This window comes from Schistocerca nitens, chromosome 6, assembly GCF_023898315.1.
Source record: "Schistocerca nitens isolate TAMUIC-IGC-003100 chromosome 6, iqSchNite1.1, whole genome shotgun sequence".
In the NCBI taxonomy this organism is placed as follows: Eukaryota; Metazoa; Arthropoda; class Insecta; order Orthoptera; family Acrididae; genus Schistocerca; species Schistocerca nitens.
In genome coordinates this window covers 183427019-183447679 of record NC_064619.1, presented here as the reverse complement: position 1 = coordinate 183447679, position 20661 = coordinate 183427019, and the positions used below count along the sequence as shown (strand labels likewise).

The window sequence follows — 20661 nt, the reverse complement described above, 5'->3', positions numbered from 1 at the left end:
TTATTTGAAATCAATTACACAAAATTAAACTATCACAGAAATACAACAATAAGTAAGAGCTTTTTGGACAAAAGTATAGCTTCATAAGAACTGTTGCCCTTGAGCCTGAAGTCAGGCTTCTACTCATGAAGGATGCACTGGACTAGGTCTGCAAATTCACGACATAATGCCAGGTGCATTTTGAATCCTTCACTGCAATTCAATGGATTTCAGTCTGGTGGTCACAAAATTCATTTGCAATCTTGTTTCTGGACAAATCTTGTTTCTGGACACAGTACCCACTGTCAATCCGTTCCAGTTTTTCGTATTAATTGGTAGCAATGCAGTTATATTTCAACCCTTTATTTCCAACCACACAAGACTGATCAATTGAAAAATACACGTTGGTATTAAAAAATCCACAATAATAAAAATACACATTTTGTGGGTATAATTTCCTACCTAAGAAAATCTTAGTAAGACAAATGATGAACTGACATTCTCATTCATTCCCTTCTTGTTGGACACATTTGTCCATAACATGTTCACAATCCACATCTAAATTATAAAATGTAACAGGAATGCTTACATTGTTACAATTATTGTTATTTAATTGTAAAAAAAATCTTTATTTCTTCAGTGTTTAGACCAATGGCATAACGCTGAGCATAATACTTCATTTCTTCTGACTTTAACTTTGATAATGCTTACTGTCAATGAGGTAGCATGATACTATTCTTGACAGTCTCCTAAAAAAAGAAACAAAATAAGTTTACACTTTACATTCACAATAGACAGAATCTAAAAAAATAAAAACCACTATGTTAATTACCCGTAATCCATCAATAGTCTTATCCCACTGATGCTGAGCAATTAGTGTTACTGAATGTGAGATTAAATTCACAACTTTCTCAATATTTTTTTTAAATGTCTTCATAACATCTTCAACACACACAGTCTCACCAGTTTCTTTCCAACAGTCATAATCTGTAATCAGGGCAATTGCAACATAACACAGACCAGCTTCCTTAGCAAGAACAACCTGTAACAATATTCACAATGTAGACAAAGAATAATGAAAAATGTGTTGGTCCTGTACAATAAAGAATTTTTACCTCTGGTACAGTGGTCATATTTATTGAATCTGCACCCCAGGTTCGAAAAAGTTTGCTTTCTGCAAGAGAAGAAAAACGAGGACCTTCAATGCATAAGGATGTCCCAGTAGGATGACACTGAATTTTCAGATCCTGTGCAGCCTTCAAAACAACATCCCGTGTTACAGGACAATATGCAGGATTCATGGGGAGGTGACAGATCCCAACAGCTAACTTTGATGTATCATCATAGAAGGTCTGCTTCCTTCCTTGGGTCCTGGATTTTTTTTATCCATTAAAAATTAAATTAATGATCATTCCACTTTTTACAATCTTATAACAACAAAAATAATCAATTATTGATAATATAATGTAAATGGACAGATTAAAAAATCTACTCATCAAGTGGCAGCAGTGGAACACACACACAAAAGGATTTAACTTTTACAAGCTTTTGGAGCCAAGTGTGTGTGTGTTCCCCTGCCGACACTTGAAGAGTAGATTTTTTTTATTTATACAATCTTATGTAATATACTTACCTATCAATAAAGGAATCTAATACAACTATGTCCCCAGGATGTAATTCCTCTTTCAAGGAGCCACTTGCTGTTGAAGCAAGTATGTGAGTACACCCAACCTCCCGAAGAGCCCAAATATTTGCTCTGTAATTTACAGCAGATGGCATAATTGTGTGTTTACGGCCATGCCTGAAATGGAAAAAACTATGTTCAGCTCTAAAGACAGTATAAGCCTATTACATGATACACAGTTTTTGAATCTATAGGTATGAAAATATGTGTTTGTGCGTGATTATATATATATATAATAGAGGGAAACATTCCACGTGGGAAAAAAATATCTAAAAACAAAGATGATGTGACTTATCAAACGAAAGCGCTGGCACATCGATAGACACACAAACAAACACAAACATAAACACAAAATTCAAGCTTTCGCAACAAACTGTTGCCTCATCAGGAAAGAGGGAAGGAGAGGGAACGACCAAAGGATGTGGGTTTTAAGGGAGAGGGTAAGGAGTCATTCCAATCCCAGGAGCGGAAAGACTTACCTTAGGGGGAAAAAAGGACGGGTATACACTCGCACACACACACATATCCATCCACACATATACACACACAAGCAGACATCTCACAAGCAGACATATGTGACTTGCCGAACAAAAGTGCTGGCAGGTCGATAGACACACAAACAAATACAAACATACACACAAAATTCAAGCTTTCGCAACAAACTGTTGCCTCATCAGGAAAGAGGGAAGGAGAGGGAAAGACGAAAGGATATGGGTTTTAAGGGAGAGGGTAAGGAGTCATTCCAATCCCAGGAGCGGAAAGACTTACCTTAGGGGGAAAAAAGGACAGGTATACACTCGCACACACACACACATATCCATCCGCACATACACAGACACAGTATGTGCGGCTGGATATGTGTGTGCGTGCGCGAGTATATACCTGTCCTTTTTTCCTTTTTTCCCCCTAAGGTAAGTGTTTCCGCTCCTGGGATTGGAATGACTCCTTACCCTCTCCCTTAAAACAGGCATGTTTAGCCACAGGGTGATGTTCATTACCAACAAACACTGTCTGCCTGTGTCCATTCATGCGAATGGACAGTTTGTTGCTGGTCATTCCCACATAGAAAGCTTCACAGTGTAGGCAGGTCAGTTGGTAAATCACGTGGGTGCTTTCACACGTGGCTCTGCCTTTGAACGTGTACACCTTCCGGGTTACAGGACTGGAGTAGGTGGTGGTGGTGGTGGTGGGAGGGTGCATGGGACAGGTTTTACACTGGGGGCGGTTACAAGGGTAGGAGCCAGAGGGTAGGGAAGGTGGTTTGGAGATTTCATAGGGATGAACTAAGAGGTTACGAAGGTTAGGTGGACGGCGGAAAGACACTCTTGGTGGAGTGGGGAGGATTTCATGAAGGATGGATCTCATTTCAGGGCAGGATTTGAGGAAGTCGTATCCCTGCTGGAAAGCCACATTCAGAGTCTGATCCAGTCCCGGAAAGTATCCTGTCACAATTGGGGCACTTTTGGGGTTCTTCTGTGGGAGGTTCTGGGTTTGAAGGGATGAGGAAGTGGCTCTGGTTATTTGCTTCTGTACCAGGTCGGGAGGGTAGTTGCGGGATGCGAAAGTTGTTTTCAGGTGGTTGGTGTAATGGTTCAGGGATTCCAGACTGGAGCAGATTCGTTTGCCACGAAGACCTAGGCTGTAGGGAAGGGACCGTTTGATGTGGAATGGGTGGCAGCTGTCATAATGGAGGTACTGTTGCTTGTTGGTGGGTTTAATGTGGACGGACGTGTGAAGCTGGCCATTAGACAGATGGAGGTCAATGTCAAGGAAAGTGGCATGGGATTTAGAGTAGGACCAGGTGAATGTGATGGAACCAAAGGAGTTGAGGTTGGAGAGGAAATTCTGGAGTTCTTCTTCACTGTGAGTCCAGATCATAAAGATGTCATCAATAAATCTGTACCAAACTTTGGGTTTGCAGGCCTGGGTAACGAAGAAGGCTTCCTCTAAGCGACCCATGAATAGGTTGGCGTACGAGGGGGCCATCCTGGTACCCATGGCTGTTCCCTTTAATTGTTGGTATGTCTGGCCTTCAAAAGTGAAGAAGTTGTGGGTCAGGATGAAGATGGCTAAGGTAATGAGGAAAGAGGTTTTAGGTAGGGTGGCAGGTGATCGGCATGAAAGGAAGTGCTCCATCGCAGCGAGGCCCTGGACGTGCGGAATATTTGTGTATAAGGAAGTGGCATCAATGGTTACAAGGATGGTTTCCAGGGGAAACAGACTGGGTAAGGGTTCCAGGCGTTCGAGAAAGTGGTTGGTGTCTTTGATGAAGGATGGGAGACTGCATGTAATGGGTTGAAGGTGTTGATCTACGTAGGCAGAGATACGTTCTGTGGGGGCTTGGTAACCAGCTACAATGGGGCAGGGGCAGCCGGGATGATTGGGTTTGTGAATTTTAGGAAGAAGGTAGAAGGTAGGGGTGTGGGGTGTCGGTGGGGTCAGGAGGTTGATGGAGTCAGGTGAAAGGTTTTGTAGGGGGCCCAAGGTTCTGAGGATTCCTTGAAGCTTCGCCTGGACATCAGGAATGGGATTACCTTGGCAAACTTTGTATGTGGTGTTGTCTGAAAGCTGACGCAGTCCCTTAGCCACATACTCCCGACGATCAAGTACCACTGTTGTGGAACCCTTGTCTGCCGGAAGAATGACGATGGAACGGTCAGCCTTCAGATCACGGATAGCTTGGGCTTCAGCAGTGGTGATGTTGGGAGTAGGATTAAGGTTTTTTAAGAAGGACTGAGAGGCAAGGCTGGAAGTCAGAAATTCCTGGAAGGTTTGGAGGGGGTGATTTTGAGGAAGAGGAGGTGGGTCCCGCTGTGACGGAGGACGGAACTGTTCCAGGCAGGGTTCAATTTGGATAGTGTCTTGGGGAGGTGGATCATTAGGAGTAGGATTAGGATCATTTTTCTTCGTGGCAAAGTGATATTTCCAGCAGAGAGTACGAGGGTAGGACAGTAAATCTTTGACGAGGGCTGTTTGGTTGAATCTGGGAGTGGGGCTGAAGGTGAGGCCTTTGGATAGGACAGAGGTTTCGGATTGGGAGAGAGGTTTGGAGGAAAGGTTAACTACTGAATTAGGTGTTGTGGTTCCAGATTGTGTTGATTGGAATTTTGAGGTTTTGGAGGGAGTGGAGCTGGAAGTGGGAGATTGAGTAGATGGGAGAGACTGGGTTTGTGTGCAATGAGAGGAGGTTGAGGTTTGCTGGAAAGGTTGTGAAGGGTGAGTGAGTTGCCTTTCCGGAGGTGGGAAACCAGGAGATTGGATAGTTTTTTTTAAGGTGGAGGGTGGCATGCTGTCCTAATTTGCGGATGGCCTGTAGGAGGATGCTCTGAACAGCCGGTGTGGATGTGGGAGAGGAAAGATTGAGGACTTTGATTAGGGATTCTCAAATATGCACAGAAACACTATCTTTAAAAACAACGCTACCAACATTTAAAAAAGTTTCAAAATTTGTAAGCAAGCATGGCAAAAACAATGTGTCAACAGTGAGTTAAAGGATATAGCGGGAAGACTGCTTCATTGGACAGTATTCACTTCTGTAGGTGGTATTGGGTGAGATCCATACGTCCTCACAGCATGTCTTACGGATTTACGAGGACTTTGCTGATATATTTCTCCAGACTTACTTCCTCATATTTGCAGGGTCTCATCTTGTAGCAAGAGGTTTATGCATGTTTGGGTTCCAACACATTTCAGTAACATTGTTCAAGATGACTGGAAGATGTCCATCAAGAGAGGGATAAGGTAGAGGAGGAAAAGATCCATTGCCTTCACAATCGCATGACTTCAATCTTTTGGTTTATTATCTATGGGGCCAACTAGAACAATTACGTCATGCAGCACACACACTTACAAAGCCTGCAAAACCATTTGATGCCATCCAGGTGTCTGTAAGGATGTGACAGTGGATATGTGCAAATTCACAGAGTGAAGCACAGCTTTAGACTACAGTGGTATTCGCTGACAAAATCGATCACAACACAGACACATGGAGAAATACTTTTTGGAGAAAGCTAATGCAGCATTTATCCTTATAAACTGCTAAAGGCTTCTAATAATTGTTTGAGAGCCTACAATTTACAGCTGTTTAAACATTCTAGACTAACACATGAGCAGTTTGTGATGATGCTACATCCAAGGGTGACACAAAGTTTGAATCACACTTAACAGAATCGAATGCAATGCAATGCATTTCAAATGATGGCATTAACACATGACGTCTATCAAATAGAATGAGATATCAACATTGTGGTTTCTTGAGAACACTATCTTTATAGTAATGAAATTTCGGGAATACATTTGTCTAGGTAATGTAGTTAAGTGATCAACATTGCAAGATCATAGGTTAATGTAAGTGAGTGTTACCCATTAAAAAGGTGAAATGCTGGTATATTAATAACCAGTGTAACTGCCAATACATTGAACCTGAGTCACACTGTTACCAGTGACTGACCTACATGTTCTTTACTAAAAAAAAAAAAAAAAAAGGGAAGGGACAAAAGGGGGGGGGGACATAATATGAACAGATTTTGCTTGGTTAAAGCGAGGACAGTAATTTTGTAACTTCTACGTTTACAACCGACCATATTCACAAAAGTTGTTCAAAAACAGAGCAGCCTAATGGAATGATATGTAGCACAACCCTCTACTGGTGAGGGAAGGATTGACCATCACAATCTCTGCATGTGCGGTGAGGCATGTCATCTGGTGACGTCACATATTCAACATTTGTCATCCACTGTTGGGGCATTTCCCAACATTTGCAGCCCTGTGTGTGTTCTGTTATATGACTTCTCAGGGTTATGTATGTCGCTTTGGTTTTTTAAACATTACTAACAAATGTATAATATATATGAGTCGATTACTGGATTAATCACTTTTTGGCTTCTTAGTCTTTATTATTGTTGGACTTGTTTTCAAGACGTACTGCAAAGGCTCCATGAGGACTTGTATATTTTTCCTATGGGTCAGATATCTGAAAGTGAAAAATGGTGTAAGTTTTAAAATATGTAGACAATGAAAACTTCTACAGTGTGGGTATATATTATATATATATATATATACAAACATACACACAAAATTCAAGCTTTCGCAACAAAGTGTTGCCTCATCAGGAAAGAGGGAAGGAGAGGGAAAGACGAAAGGATGTCCTTTCGTCTTTCCCTCTCCTTCCCTCTTTCCTGATGAGGCAACACTTTGTTGCGAAAGCTTGAATTTTGTGTGTATGTTTGTGTTTGTTTGTGTGTTTATCGACGTGCCAGCGCTTTCGTTTGGTAAGTCACATCATCTTTGTTTTTAGATATATTTTTCCCACGTGGAATGTTTCCCTCTATTAATATATATATATATATATAATAATAACAATTTTCATTAAATAACTGTTTTTCAACCGGAAAAATGTCATCTTTATCACAGAAGGGAAGTACAATTGTTTTGACATTATTTGGTACTTCAGAAGAGAGACAGAGAGGGGGGGAAGGGAGTCAGGTATAGTAGTACTCAGTGGTTCTATATATACTTTGATGTATGTGTGTGCATATACCTTCTTTTAACAAATAAATGTCAATGTTTTGAAATGTTTTTCCTATTGCTTTACTTCTCAGCAATTTACCATGCAAACTTTTTCAAGAGCATTAATTTTTAATTTTTGCTTTCACCATTGATAAACCTTAAGATTGATTTTTATATCATATCCCAACTTTTTATATCAAAGATGATGTCATAACCTCACTTTCAATGTTTGGTAATAATAAAAGGTCTGTAACTAGGGTAGACAATGATTATTACTTAAAAAAGTTACTTATTTCTCACTCTCAATTATATTTTACAGAGGTTACTTATTTCTCACTCTCAATTATATTTTGCACAATTGTGCCATTATAAAGGATGAAAAGCGGAGGTCAATCAGAAATTTTGGAACACATTAATGTGAAGAAATACAAGCTTGTTACTATATTTGTACCAGCTATGCCCCAATGATGCTGCCAAAAAAAGTGTCCTCTATCACTGTGACAAAGTTTTGCTCGAAACAGCTAGCTTGAGTGTGTCATTCCAGAGTTTTATATTTTCAAACAGAATTTTATAAAAATCAACACATGTAGTATTCTTTTCATCAGTCCACATAATTTGCAAATTTTTGCAGTAGATGTCTTGAGATGTAAAGTAGTTGAAAATGGTAGATCATTTTTCACTAACACATGGAACAGTACTTAATTCACGGATTTTCACTTCACGTACTTTTTAATATGGTTAACTTCTTAAAAAGTTCTTCTTATACACTTCTTTCAGAATATTTCCATCAAACTATGTTAAGTTTAACAGACTTTACTGAACCAACTTCCAGAGCGGAAGATATCTGAGCTGAACCCATTCGAATGGTTTCAAGCACATGAAATGGTTAAGCCCATTTTTCAGTACAGTCTGATAATGCCAAATAAAATAATCTTGAACTGTTCAAGGAATCAGAATCTTTGAGCATGCCACATTCTTGCAACATACTTATCAAACACAGAATATTCTTTGTTTGAAAGCTTTCCTCCTTCCTCATTTTTACTTTCCTTATCAATACTTCAGCCTCCTCCAAAACTTAATTTGTAGACGTACTTGCTGCCTCAATAGGTTTTTATTCTTGATAAAAGCATTTTCATTTGGCTCTGAATAAAATAGAGCCAAAGCAGTGTTTTGAGGATCCCTAAAGAATAATTTTAAGCTAGAACACTTTTATTGAGACAAAAACTAAGATTTTAGTATTAATAAATCTATCAAAAACAAACAATGGAAAATCTAGGATGGAACAAAGACAATATTATGCAAAGGACAGATTAAACAATGGAAAATGCAGGATGGAATAATAACAATATTACAAAATGGATAGACTGTCATTCACCACATAGTGAAGATGCCGAGACGCAGACAGGCACAACTAAGCTTTCGGCCAGGCGGCATCCTTCTGAAATAGACAACATACACACACACATTCACGCAAATGGTGATCAGCTCACAAACACATGACCACTGTGTCTGGCTGCGGAGGCCAGGGCAGTCTGGCCTCGGCAGCCAGAGACAGTCCTCATGTTGTGTGAGCTAAGTTTCTATGAATGTGTGTGTCTATTGTCTATTTCAGAAGAGGGCCTTCCGTCCAAAGCTTGCGTGTTCAGTACTCTTTTTGTTGTGTCTATTGGTGACTCATTGTTTCCTATATGTGTTTTGTCCCTTTCTCCCTGCACCCCCAACATTTGTGTTGCAGTTGTCACCACAGACTGCAACAATGTCATCCCTCAGATGATACTTATTAAGAACTTTCATGATAAAATTGGTTATAACATCAACTGTTTCACCTGTTATATTCTGGATTCAATCACCCTTACTTGTCAGAAAACATCTAACAAGTGCTGATATCAAATTTACACTTTTGTGATTAGAAGCGTCCATCATAAATGAAATGTACTTCGCATTTTTCAGTTCCTCACAAATTTAATGAAATGATCACAGTCAATTTATCTGTTGACCTGAAGGAATGATTATGTTTCATCACATGTAAACCACTTCAGAGTCCCGAAACACGTCAAGAATTGAGAGGAAGTGACAGTAGAGAGCGGCAGGAGTAACGGAGTCCTTAGGGCCACGTGAAAGGTCTAGACAAAGCTGTGGCCAAGGCATACGTGAATGGACTGCAAGTAGAGGTGGTAAGGGGAAGGACTTCAGTTCAGACAGAAGGGACTACACGTGAACAGCAATTGTTAGCCCTGACCTGGGCGGGAGTTGGACTACTGCGGGCGGCGAAAGGAGACGGTAATTTGGATGCTCGGTAGAACTACGAATGTGTGCAACGTAACTGGCGAGCAGTTGAGCATGTTGGATCCGCAATGGAGGGACTCCAGCCTCCACCAGTATGCTGGTCACCAAACTCATCCTACAAGTTCCTGGGTGAACCCCGCAGTGGTGCACAGGGTCGAGTAAATGCAACGCTGAAGGCGCTGTCGAACCATAAGCCACTCTCCCATAGTCAATTCGGGATTGGACAAGGGCTCTGTAGAGCTGCAGCATAGAGCGATTTGCACCCCAAAGGGTGTTGCTCAGGCAACGGAGGGCATTGAGGTGCTGCGGTTGAAAACTGGAAGCCTTGGGCTCGAGCCCATGACTGCGCCTTGTGGATTGCTCCCTGTAGGCGACGCTCCACAACACCAGTACTGGAGCAGCAGTACGAAATGCAGAAGTCGTCTGCATACAGAGAAGGTGAGACGGAGGGCCGGACAGCTGCTGATAAACCGTTAATGGCCACTAAAAATAGAGAAACACTCAATGCAGAGCCCTGCGGGACTCCATTCTGCTGGATATGGATGGGAACTATGGGAGGCACCAACATGGAAACAGAAAGCACGGAGCGACAGGAATTTTTGGATAAAAATCGAGAGTGGGCCCCGGAGACCCCACTCATACGATGTGGCAAGGATATTATGTTGCCAGGTCGTGTCGTATGCTTTATGTAAGTAAAAAAAAGACAGCAACCAGGTGTTGCCATCTGGAAAAGGCTGTTCGGATGACAGACTCAAGGGACACAAGATTATCAGTGTTAGAGTGACCCTGGCAGAAGCCGCCCTGACATGGGGCCAGTAGGTTACGTGACTCCAGGACCCGACCCAATCGCCGACGTACCATGCGTTCCAGCAGCTTACAAAGAACCTTGGTGAGGCTGATAGCTATCCACATCAAATGGGTTTTTACCGGGTTTGAGCACCAGAATGATGATGCTCTCATGCCATTGCACCAGATCAGGTCAAAGACAATGAGGAGATGTGGCTTGCAGTCAGATGAGAGATGTTTAATCATCTGGCTGTGGATCCGATCAGACCCAGGAGCTGTGTCGGGGCAATGTGCAAGGGTACTGAGGAGATCCCACTCTGTAAATGGGGCATTATAGGATTCACTGTGGTGTGTAGTGAATGAGAGGACGCTCCCTTCCAGCTGCCATTTGAGAGTGCGAAAAGTTGGGGGGTGATTCTCCGATGCAGAGGCTCAAGCAAAGTGCCTAGCAAAGTGCTTGGCAATCACGTTTGTGTCTGTAGATAACACGCCATTTATGGTAACACCAGGAACACCTGTTGGGGTCTGGTACCTGAAAAGACATTTGATCTTGGCCCAGACTTGGGAAGGTGACATATGGCACCCAATGGTCGAGACTTATCTCTCCCAACAGTCCTGCTTCCGTTGTTTGATAAGTTGGTGAACACGGGCATGGAGCTGAAATCTTTCCTTAAATTGCATCTCCCTCCTCACTCCAATAGCCACTTTCAGCTTGCTTCCAAAATTCATAAACCCAACACCCTACATGCCTCTAATATTGAAGATGTGAACTACTTCCTAGGCTGGCTCTCCACTATCCTCACACCATCACCACTTCGACCTCATTTGTTACAGTTTATGCCATCTCCCTTTAAACAAACTTCTCCCATATCTTTGTGCCTGCCACTATCAAACATTACCTCTTCCAACATCGTTTCAACTCCAGACCCGCTACCTCATTCCTTATACCTCTAACTAACTATGGCCTATTCATAACTACTACATCTTTGAGAGGGAGATGATTGAACATACCTTTGGCACAGCTGTGGACACCCGCATGGAATCATCCTATGCAAATTTCATTGTGAGCCGTCTAGAGAAAATGTTTCTAGCCACCCAAACCCCTTGTCTGCTTCAAGTTAATTGATGATTCATGGTGGACCTATGACACAGATAACCTATCCTTATTCTTCCAAAGACCCAACACACACTCTCCCACACACTTCAACTGGTCCTCCTCAGCTCAAAGTTCCACATCCTGGACATGAGGCATGGAGGGTGTCGGGTTTATGAATTTTGGAAGCAAGCTGAAAGTGGCTATTGGAGTGAGAAGGGAGATGCAATTTGAGGAAAGATTCTGAGATGCCTCCATGGATTTGAATAGGGACTGGAGGATGCTATGAAGAGTTGCAGAGGCACTTCATTGTGTGTTGATAGGTAGCAATGTTCTGAGATGAGAATAATTTGAGAGCTTTTGAATGTGGTGCCTGGAGTGCTCTTCCAGGTACTGGAGGGTGAAAGTTCCAATATGGAAGATATGGTGTACATAGGTGGCATTGCACAGTATCAATATCTTGTGGAGGGAAAAGAGGTGGCCACAGATGCCTGAACCATGGAGATTTGATTTGCCAGTATCAAGTTAGTATTTTGTTTCTTACGCAGGAGATCAAATCGTATGAAGGACTCTTGGAGCACAGGTGCACTTTAGTGAGCACAGTCCCAGGAAAACGTTCACACCATGCACCTGCTACTAACACCACTCAACAGACACAAATGGGACCATTGCTGCTATGGCAGCACATGGCTTTCAAATTTGATAAAAACTGGTACATAGGACACATTTCCCAGATATCACAAGGATTTAAAGATATTGATATCAACCACATGTCTCCTGGTGAATCACAAGTCCTTTCATGGTCCTGTAGGAAAGAAACTGTTTGGGTCCCCCTTTTCCAATGTTGTTTGTAAGGGGGATGTCTTTTACAAAGTCACAGTGCATGGTTGTATCAACTTGAAAATAAGTGCTACGAAAAGATCTTATTTGTCCCCTTTAGGTGAATTCACTTTCTTTTTTTTTTTTGTTTTGATGATGTCTAGGAAAACAATGTTATATACAAGGTGGAAGAGTTTTTAAAATACTATTTCCCTCTTTATAGTTGAATTTGTTTATGAAACTGCTCTTTGCTGACTCTCTCTCTCTCTCTCTCTCTCTCTCTCTCTGTGTGTGTGCGTGTGTGTGTGTGTGTGTGTGTGTGTGTGTGTGTGTGTGTGTGTGTGTGAGTGCGCGCACAAACTGGAACAATGCAACAAATTGAAATATCTCATGGTTTGCATTTTTTTCCCCACTTAAGTCCTCTTCTTAATTTAGAGTAACAGAATAATCAAATAGCACCACATTCTTGTAATCCTTTACAATGAAAAGACCTTTAACAGTGAAATACATTAACAAAAATGACTGATAACTGTTTCCAGCTCTCACCTATATACAGTTCTGACCTACAGGTCAACAACAAATAGTTCAGGAACAATGTTTTCAAGGAATACACATGGTTTTTATTTTATCAGTTCCCTGTAGTGTTGAATGTGGACAGTCTATGTAAGTGGCATTTTCATTTCAATCTTTGCCAATGAACAAAGTGAGTTAGGATATTCCTTTTTTGCACATACAACAGCTACCAGCTACGTGAACGTTTCAGTAAAAAATCAAGTTGAGATTCAAATATTCAACTGTCTGGGTAGACAAGACTTTGAAATTCACCAAATTTGACATTTTTTTCCCAAATTGCCATCTTTAAGTGAAGGTAAGAACTATTAATTGCAATGCCAAATGCTTTCTGTTATTATTTATGCTTAATACTAGGACTAAAATGTATCGCACTTTTTATACCTTACATCAACTTAGGGACCAACATACGCGATGCATATTAGGTCTGTAGCTTATCAACTCGTTACTAAGTGGTAGCCCTCTGAAAATGGGGAACTTATGCCTGACTGATGATCAGGTACACATCTTTGAGCTTTCAAATCTGAATTTATCAAAAATGGGCAGAGTTATGACAGTCACTTGGCAATTTTACCATTAAGACATGCAGGTATTTATGTACCAAATATGACATTCTGAAATGTTCACCTTATCACCCCCTGTAAGATTACACGAAATGACTCCAAAGTGGTTAAAATATTGTACCACATACAAATGTGTGCATGTGTGTCTTGCTGCAGATTTCATTAAACTGTAGAACAATTTTGTAAGTGTGTTTTAATCCATTAGCTGCTCATTTTTCTGTAAAATTTGTAGAGCTAATGGAATAATGGTAGAATTAACATGAATGGTTATACTACGCAAGGACAAGCAATGAGTGCCTCGCTACCAATAGTTATAAATAATAATAATAATAATACATGGGGCATTCAGTAAGTAATGCAAAAATATTGTGGAATATTTCTGCTTCAGCCCCTATAGTTTCATGAAGTTCCAATAGGTGGTGCTGCTATACGTAGTCTCCGAAACATCTCTAATGGAGGTGCATTCCAACTAGAGAGCTGCACCCCATTTCTTTTGGTGGAAAACCATAGTATCATAGATTTTTCTATGTGCTTGTGCAGAATATCTGCAGAGATATGGAAATTAACAAAAGCATGATGAGTCACTGGCCAAGGCATACGTCATCATTGCAAGGTTGTGGAAACCCATCCGATCTCCCGTGTGCCGGCTGGTCCACACAGCTGTGACTCCTGCAATGCTGGATCGTGCGGACACACTCAATCAAGTTGATCGACAGATCACAATCCAACACCTCGCTGCACAATTGGAAGTCTGTTGGTAGTGCTGACAAACACATCTATAATCAATGAAGACCATAAAGAGCAAAGAAACACCGTCTCTGCAGAATGGTTTGCCTGTTGTGTGGCTGACACAATTTTTTGTTGATCATCATCACAGGGGATGAAACATGGGTTCATCTCTCCGAAGTGGAAACAAAATGGCACTCCATGCAGTGGCACCACACCACCTCTCCTCCAAAGAAAAACTTCAAAGTCACACCCTTAGCTAGTAAAGTTATGACAATGGCCTTCTGTGACTGTGAAGGGGTTATTCTATTTGATATCCTCCCTCAAGGTGCAATGATCAATTATGAAGTGTACTGTGCTACCCTCTGGAAACTGAAGAAATGACATCAGTATGTTTGTCACAACAAAAATGAAAATGAAATTGCCAGCTGCTGTGGCCAAGTGGTTCTAGGCACTTCCGTACGGAACCGCGCTGCTGCTACGGTCGCACGTTCGAATCCTGCCTCAGGAATGGATGTGTGTGATGTCCTTAGGTTAGTTAGGTTTAAGCAGTTCTAAGTCTAGGGGACTGATGACCTCATAAGTTAAGTCCATAGTGCTTGGAGCTTGAACCATTTTGAAAATGAACTTTTCCTTCTCCATGACAATGTTACGGCCTCACACAGGTATGCCTATCCAAGAGGTGCTCACCAAACTTCACTGGGCTGTTCTTCCTCATTCACCCTACAGTCCAAATCTCAGATTTCCATCACTCTGTGGGAAGCAGTATGTGGCCAATGGGGAGGTTATTGACAGCTCCGACATCAACCAGTTCAGTGGTACCATGCGGGCATAAAGGTCCTCCCAGTAAGGTGGCATGAGGCCATCACAATGAATGGAGATTCGATTGAAAAATTGGGTTTTGTAGCCAAAAGCGTAGGGAATAATACAGTGTATTGAAATCCTGAATAAACAAACCTGCTTTCAGAAAAAAGTGTTTCATTACTTACTGAATGCCACTTGCAATATAGAACCACAGCAGACTCGGGTACAGGAATGACACACATTCATGTGTCCAATATTTTACTAGTATTTTGAGTGCAAAATGCATTGTTAGAATCAGTAAAGCAAAGGTGTACAAGTGACTGCGAAAGACACTATCTTGAGCTAGGAGTTAGAAATGCCATATCGTCTTCCACCAGTTTGAGTTTCAGTATTACATGGGAATTCTTGCCATGGCAACAGGTAATTATTTGTTCTTTTTCTGCCTTGTATGAAGGTGCTTAAACCTCTTTTATGCTCACATTCCGAAATGTAGGTGTTTTTGTGACAAACATTTCTCATTACTTTGGAGACCTTAATGTGAACTTCAGTATAACCCTATGCGTTGTATTGATACTAATATATGGATACACATATACTAAAGACATTGTGTAGATGTTATGAACAAATAAATTGGCATTGTCACTTTAAAAAAAAGTTAAAAATATACTTGCCAATATACAATATGAAAATGATCTAACTGAGAAAATGGTCAAAATACTTTACATACAAATAGTAATGCACGAGATACATGTTTCTCGCAAACTTATGCTCAACTACCTCGCTAAGAAGACACAATCAATGCCTTTTATCTTTCCTTCAATGAGTGCATCTGACGGTTTTCCAAATGGTGTGTCGATATGAACTTCCTTCTGATCCTCCAACAATTTTGGGTCTGCAAGGCCAGTTCCACCAATTATGCCAATCTGTAAAATTTATAAATCTTACAAATATATTTAAATAATAAAAATTCCAGGATAGAGTAACGACAATATTATGAAAGTATAAATAACCTGCTACACACTCTATAGAGGAGCCGTTGGGTCGCAGACAAGCATAACAAAAAGGCTACTATACATTTAAGCTTTCGGCCTAAACACCTTCTGAAGTACGCAATACACACACATACACACATTCACCCAAGTGCAACTTACACACCCATGACCACTGCATCTGAGCACTGAGGCCTGCCACTGTGGATAGAAACAGTGGTCATGGGTGTGCAAGATGTGCTTGTTTGAATGTGTGTGTGCATGTGCATTTTCTTTTTAATTATTTCGGAAGCCCCTTTGGCCAAAAGTTTAAATGTATAGCAGTCTTTTTGTCGTGCTCATCTGCGACTCACCGTCTCCTCTATACAGTGAGCAGCAGTCTATCTAAGCTCTTTTGAATGTAGAAAGGTGACACTTTCTCAAAGCTGACCTCTTTCCTCTTAGCTATTAAGCACACATTTTGACTAGCAGCAAACATTCTGTTAATAGAAACAAAAGTCTTTGAATCAATTCCTTGTATCAAGAGGACTGGTGACATGAGCCCTCTTGTTACATTGGGTGCTGATACCCACCAGCTGTACACCGATTCCGCAGTGAGTTTAAACAGTAAGTTCAAAGGTTCCATATCTGTCTCATGAGCAGCAAGAGAAATAATGGTCCACCCAGACAGAGCCCAGCTTTCCTGCTTAAGTCTTATATAACTGAAATGCAGCAGGTTCTTCAAAGGCTGCGTGCTAATGACGGTTCTTCCTCAACAGCCATGCATCTCTCGGGCACACACGCATGCCTTGAGATTCACTTTAAGAGATTTTTATCACCCTTACAAGCCAGATAGTTAAGCTGAGGTCCCCATTCCTTGTGACACAAAAAGTTCTATGCCTGTGAAAGATGGTCGTTGTTGAAGCATGCCCAGAACTTACAGTTACAGAGTACTGATGGCATTCATTCCTCAGATTAGGAAACCTAGGTTCGCCAAGCCTGTAACCAGGAAACAAAAGCTGAGCTCCCTGATGTGCTCAACATTTAGCACAACCCAGTGGAGGAGGGGGGTGGGGGTGGGGTGGGAAGGCTCATGTGGTTTATTGAGTGCTACAGACATGGTGAGCATTACTGCTCAAAATGGTTCAAATGGCTCTGAGCACTAAGGGACTTAACATCTGAGGTCATCAGTCCCCTAGACTTAGAACTACTTAAACCTAACTAACCTAAGGACATCACACACATCCATGCCCGCGGCAGGATTCGAACCTGCGACCGTAGCAGTGGCGCAGTAGCATTACTGCTCCTAAATGAAATTAGAATATCACAGAAAACTATGAGAAGACTTATTAGCACAGTGGGACACAGATGATGACTGGGCTAAATTATTACAAACTGCCTGTAAAACTTTAACTAAATTAATCAGAGCATCAAAATATATATGTATTTTCCTCCACAAGATATAAAATCTTGTTTAGAAAAAATTAAAAATTGAGAAAAGAAAAATGATTCATGAAAATAAAATTTTTTTAAATGGTGAGTGCAGGCAAGGAATTTATTAAGGATTGGAATGTTAGGGTCGACACTTGTCTGTCCCTTACTAGCTTAGAAAGCCCACAGTTTCTAAGAAAAGTACTGTATTCCAAAACAAGTTTGAAAAAATGCCATTATGTCCTACATCTCCAAAAGCAGTTTAATGTTAGCAAAAGTATTAAAAATAAATTTTGAAGTAGCTATGACTATGAAATGCTTTCCCAATAGACAGCCTGCTAAAATAATCAAATGGTGTTTAGCTGAACGGTGGAAAAGGCATGAACATGCTGCTGTCAAGTCGCTTCACAGTAAGGAGCCATCAGAGAAAAATTACTGATGCATCCCACTATTGTCTGTATTTTCAAAAATGACTCAACTGAACATCCTATACTTACCCCAGAAGATTATGTACTATAATCAATAAATCACAAAGGGAATATAGTTTGACTGGCTACAGCTTTCGGAATTACAGAAGCATCCGATTCCACCCGTCTGCTTTGATCCATGATGTCATCAATGTGGCGAAAATGGCTAGTTCCGGCGTATACAATATGGCGACAATGACATCACTACACACACGCTCCAACAAATGCGAACAAAAATAAAAATGACAAAATAACGTCTCACTCCAAAACTAAAATGGAACTTACAGGACAACCGCAAAAAATTGCAAGATTAGCGCAGGGACAAGTTAAATATATAACAATAAAAAACACTGCACCATCCTAAAACAAATTGAATTAAATTAAACACTCTGCTACACCAACAAAACCACAGGAATCTGACATTTCCCTACATCAATTAGCTCAGTCACAACCATCAATACCAAAAAATCAACCTACAACCACAAAAAGTGGAATCGGACATTTCCCTTGACCTATATAGCTCAACCACAGTTGTAGATACCAAAAACCCATTCCTAAATTTCCGAAAAGTGGAACCAAAACCCTAACAACTCAAAAACCGAAATACATGTTAATCCCATGAAATAAAACACAACCGACCTGTCATAAATATACAACAGAAAAAACATCACAATTACTATGGAACAAAACAAAAAGTACTTACCAACAAAAGCCTCTGGCAATACCACCTAGGTTGGCCACCACTCGCAACACACATCTGTGCAAACACACCACACACAAACGCACCCACGTTATCAGACCAACTACCTAAACTCAAAACCACTTTAGCACGATGACAACCAAAACTGAAATGAACCAAATACCACATGTTAAACTCAGCACGTCCACATCCACCACCAGAGGGCGCAATCAAATACAGCAACACGACATCAACATACACAACCAACTCAAAAACACCACGCCGTAGTGACATCACACACCACAATTCCATGACGTCACTGGTCGACGCAGACGGCTGGAATCGGATACTTCAATTGTGTTAATTGCAATATTTCCATGCAAACGATAAAACATTATATGACTGCAGAGATAGCAAGTTCATGATTTTTATTGGATCTGCAAGATAAACTACTAAATTGTGAGATAGAATTGCTGGCCAGTAGGCTGACTGACTTTCAGGAATCAAAATGTGTAGTATTGCTAACAAACACAAACAAATGTAAAAGCACACATGCCAAAGTAGAGTCGGAGTTTTGTGTTGGACACACAATGATGGGCACTCCAAATTTGAAACATTAAGACATTGTGTACCATCAGGTTCCAATATACAGAAGTGATCTTTAACTTGCACTGTCAGACAATGTGAATTTTGTCATATATGTGGATGATAGTACGCCTATTACTGTAGGAGTGGTACCAGGCCCCTTTCTGAAAAGGCAACTAATGCAATATTTAAAACTATCAACAGATGGTTCAACGTAAATGGATTATCCATACCATTAAATTTTGCTGACTCAGTATTGTATATACAATTCAGTATTTGTTATAGACCTGTATGTGGTAGAAAAATAAGTTTCTCCCACAAAGAAATACTACAAGCCGAAGTGTTAACTTCCTGGGACTACAGATACCTCGCAACCTTAATTCGAAAATCTATTCCCTGGAATTAGTGAAGCAACTTTGTTCAGCTATGTTTGTAGTAGGTAGATCCTAAATGCGATTATTGTAATAGGCGATTTAAACATGAAGAAACTGCACCACTCCGCAGTTCGCATTCACATTCGTTGGCTTTGCCAACTCTCAACAAGTTATCACCTTACAACCTAATCTACACTTCTGACTACACTAAGACATTAAAATGCAATGTCCAAAATCATTATAAAATATTCCGATGATGAATAAAAACAACCAATAAGCGAAATGATCCACAGATTACAGCTCAACGTGTCTGGCGTTGTTCTTCCCAGTGCGTGTTTCTATAACCTATATAATTTTTAGTTTCTTTACACCTTTCTATTTGTAGAACAGAAAATAAAGGACTAGCAATAAATGATAAAATACCGGTGTCACGTAACACTAACCTTAATCTTGTACTTTGACATCGTATACCACTATAGGTCTAAATCGTGTTGCTTGTTTCTGAGTTTCTGACTCTGTCAGACAGCAAAGTTCCAAATTTGTCGGGAAATACCCGCGCAATTCCAACATAAACAAAACCATGCGACACGTGATTCTCAGCAGCAGAAACAGATGCGTGAGAGTATATTGATGACAAACATTTGAAAAATAAAACAGCGGCGGCAGTGTCATACGGAGACTCACTCTAGATGGAGAAAAATGTTGTATTTCTAGAAAGGGTTATGTGTGTAGCTGTGTACTTAGAAGATGCACAGATAATTGCATGTAATAAGTCAGTTACTTGTTTCAAGTGCTGGTGTCACTGCTTAAAATTGATACTTTTCATATGTGTAATTTCAAAGTTGTCACTTGTGTCACGAATGGTGTCACGGGACTTGAAAGCAGAGGTTGAGCCTAATCGCCTGTGCTCAGTGCTGTGTGCCCTGTGCTCAGCAACTCAGCATACTTGGAAATCAGATTAGATGGTAAAATCAATTTACGTAATGTCTCCAAGAGCACGTTTTGAGTAAGCGAGCTTGACACCAACGCAAGTGTAGTAAATCACAACATATTCACAGGAATAGCGGCTATAAATTTGTGACAATATAGATGTCATTGATAATCGTTTCAGTCGCACAAATTTATGCTGCTCTTCCACGTCAAGTGCCTGCCTAGCCACACAATCGGGTACCGCAATATGTATGGAAATAAACTGCCGGATATTTGTGACAAGCCAGAACGTAAATGTCGTTGCTCTTTTCATTCCGAGCAATTTTATCCTTTGTTTTTTAATCGGACACAAGTCACGAAATCGAAAAAAACTCATTTCTGAGAGGGCGCGCTCATGTATGTATAACAT

General features: G+C 40.7%; 1 protein-coding gene across 1 annotated transcript; it reads right to left on the bottom strand.

Annotated features, from left to right (window-relative positions):
- Positions 1-326: 326 nt before the first annotated feature.
- Positions 327-19931, bottom strand: LOC126263111 (S-methyl-5'-thioadenosine phosphorylase). Its single transcript, XM_049960118.1, has 6 exons — positions 19766-19931; positions 15596-15741; positions 1613-1780; positions 1095-1350; positions 812-1021; positions 327-728 (listed from the first exon to the last, which is right to left on the bottom strand). The coding sequence occupies exons 1-6, from the start codon at positions 19784-19786 to the stop codon at positions 693-695; spliced, it is 837 nt and encodes a 278-aa protein (XP_049816075.1). The 5' UTR covers positions 19787-19931; the 3' UTR covers positions 327-692.
- Between the last annotated feature and the right edge of the window lie 730 nt (positions 19932-20661).

What these genes read in the sequence shown, in the direction of transcription:
- LOC126263111 (XM_049960118.1), bottom strand. Translation starts at nt 19,786, where the DNA reads ATGTCAAAGTACAAGATTAAG. An exon ending in TGTCAAAGTACAAGATTAAG is followed by an intron (nt 15,742 to 19,765) that starts GTTAGTGTTACG and finishes TAAATTTTACAG; the next exon opens with ATTGGCATAATTGGTGGAAC. An exon ending in AGACTATTGATGGATTACGG is followed by an intron (nt 729 to 811) that starts GTAATTAACATA and finishes TTCTTTTTTTAG; the next exon opens with GAGACTGTCAAGAATAGTAT.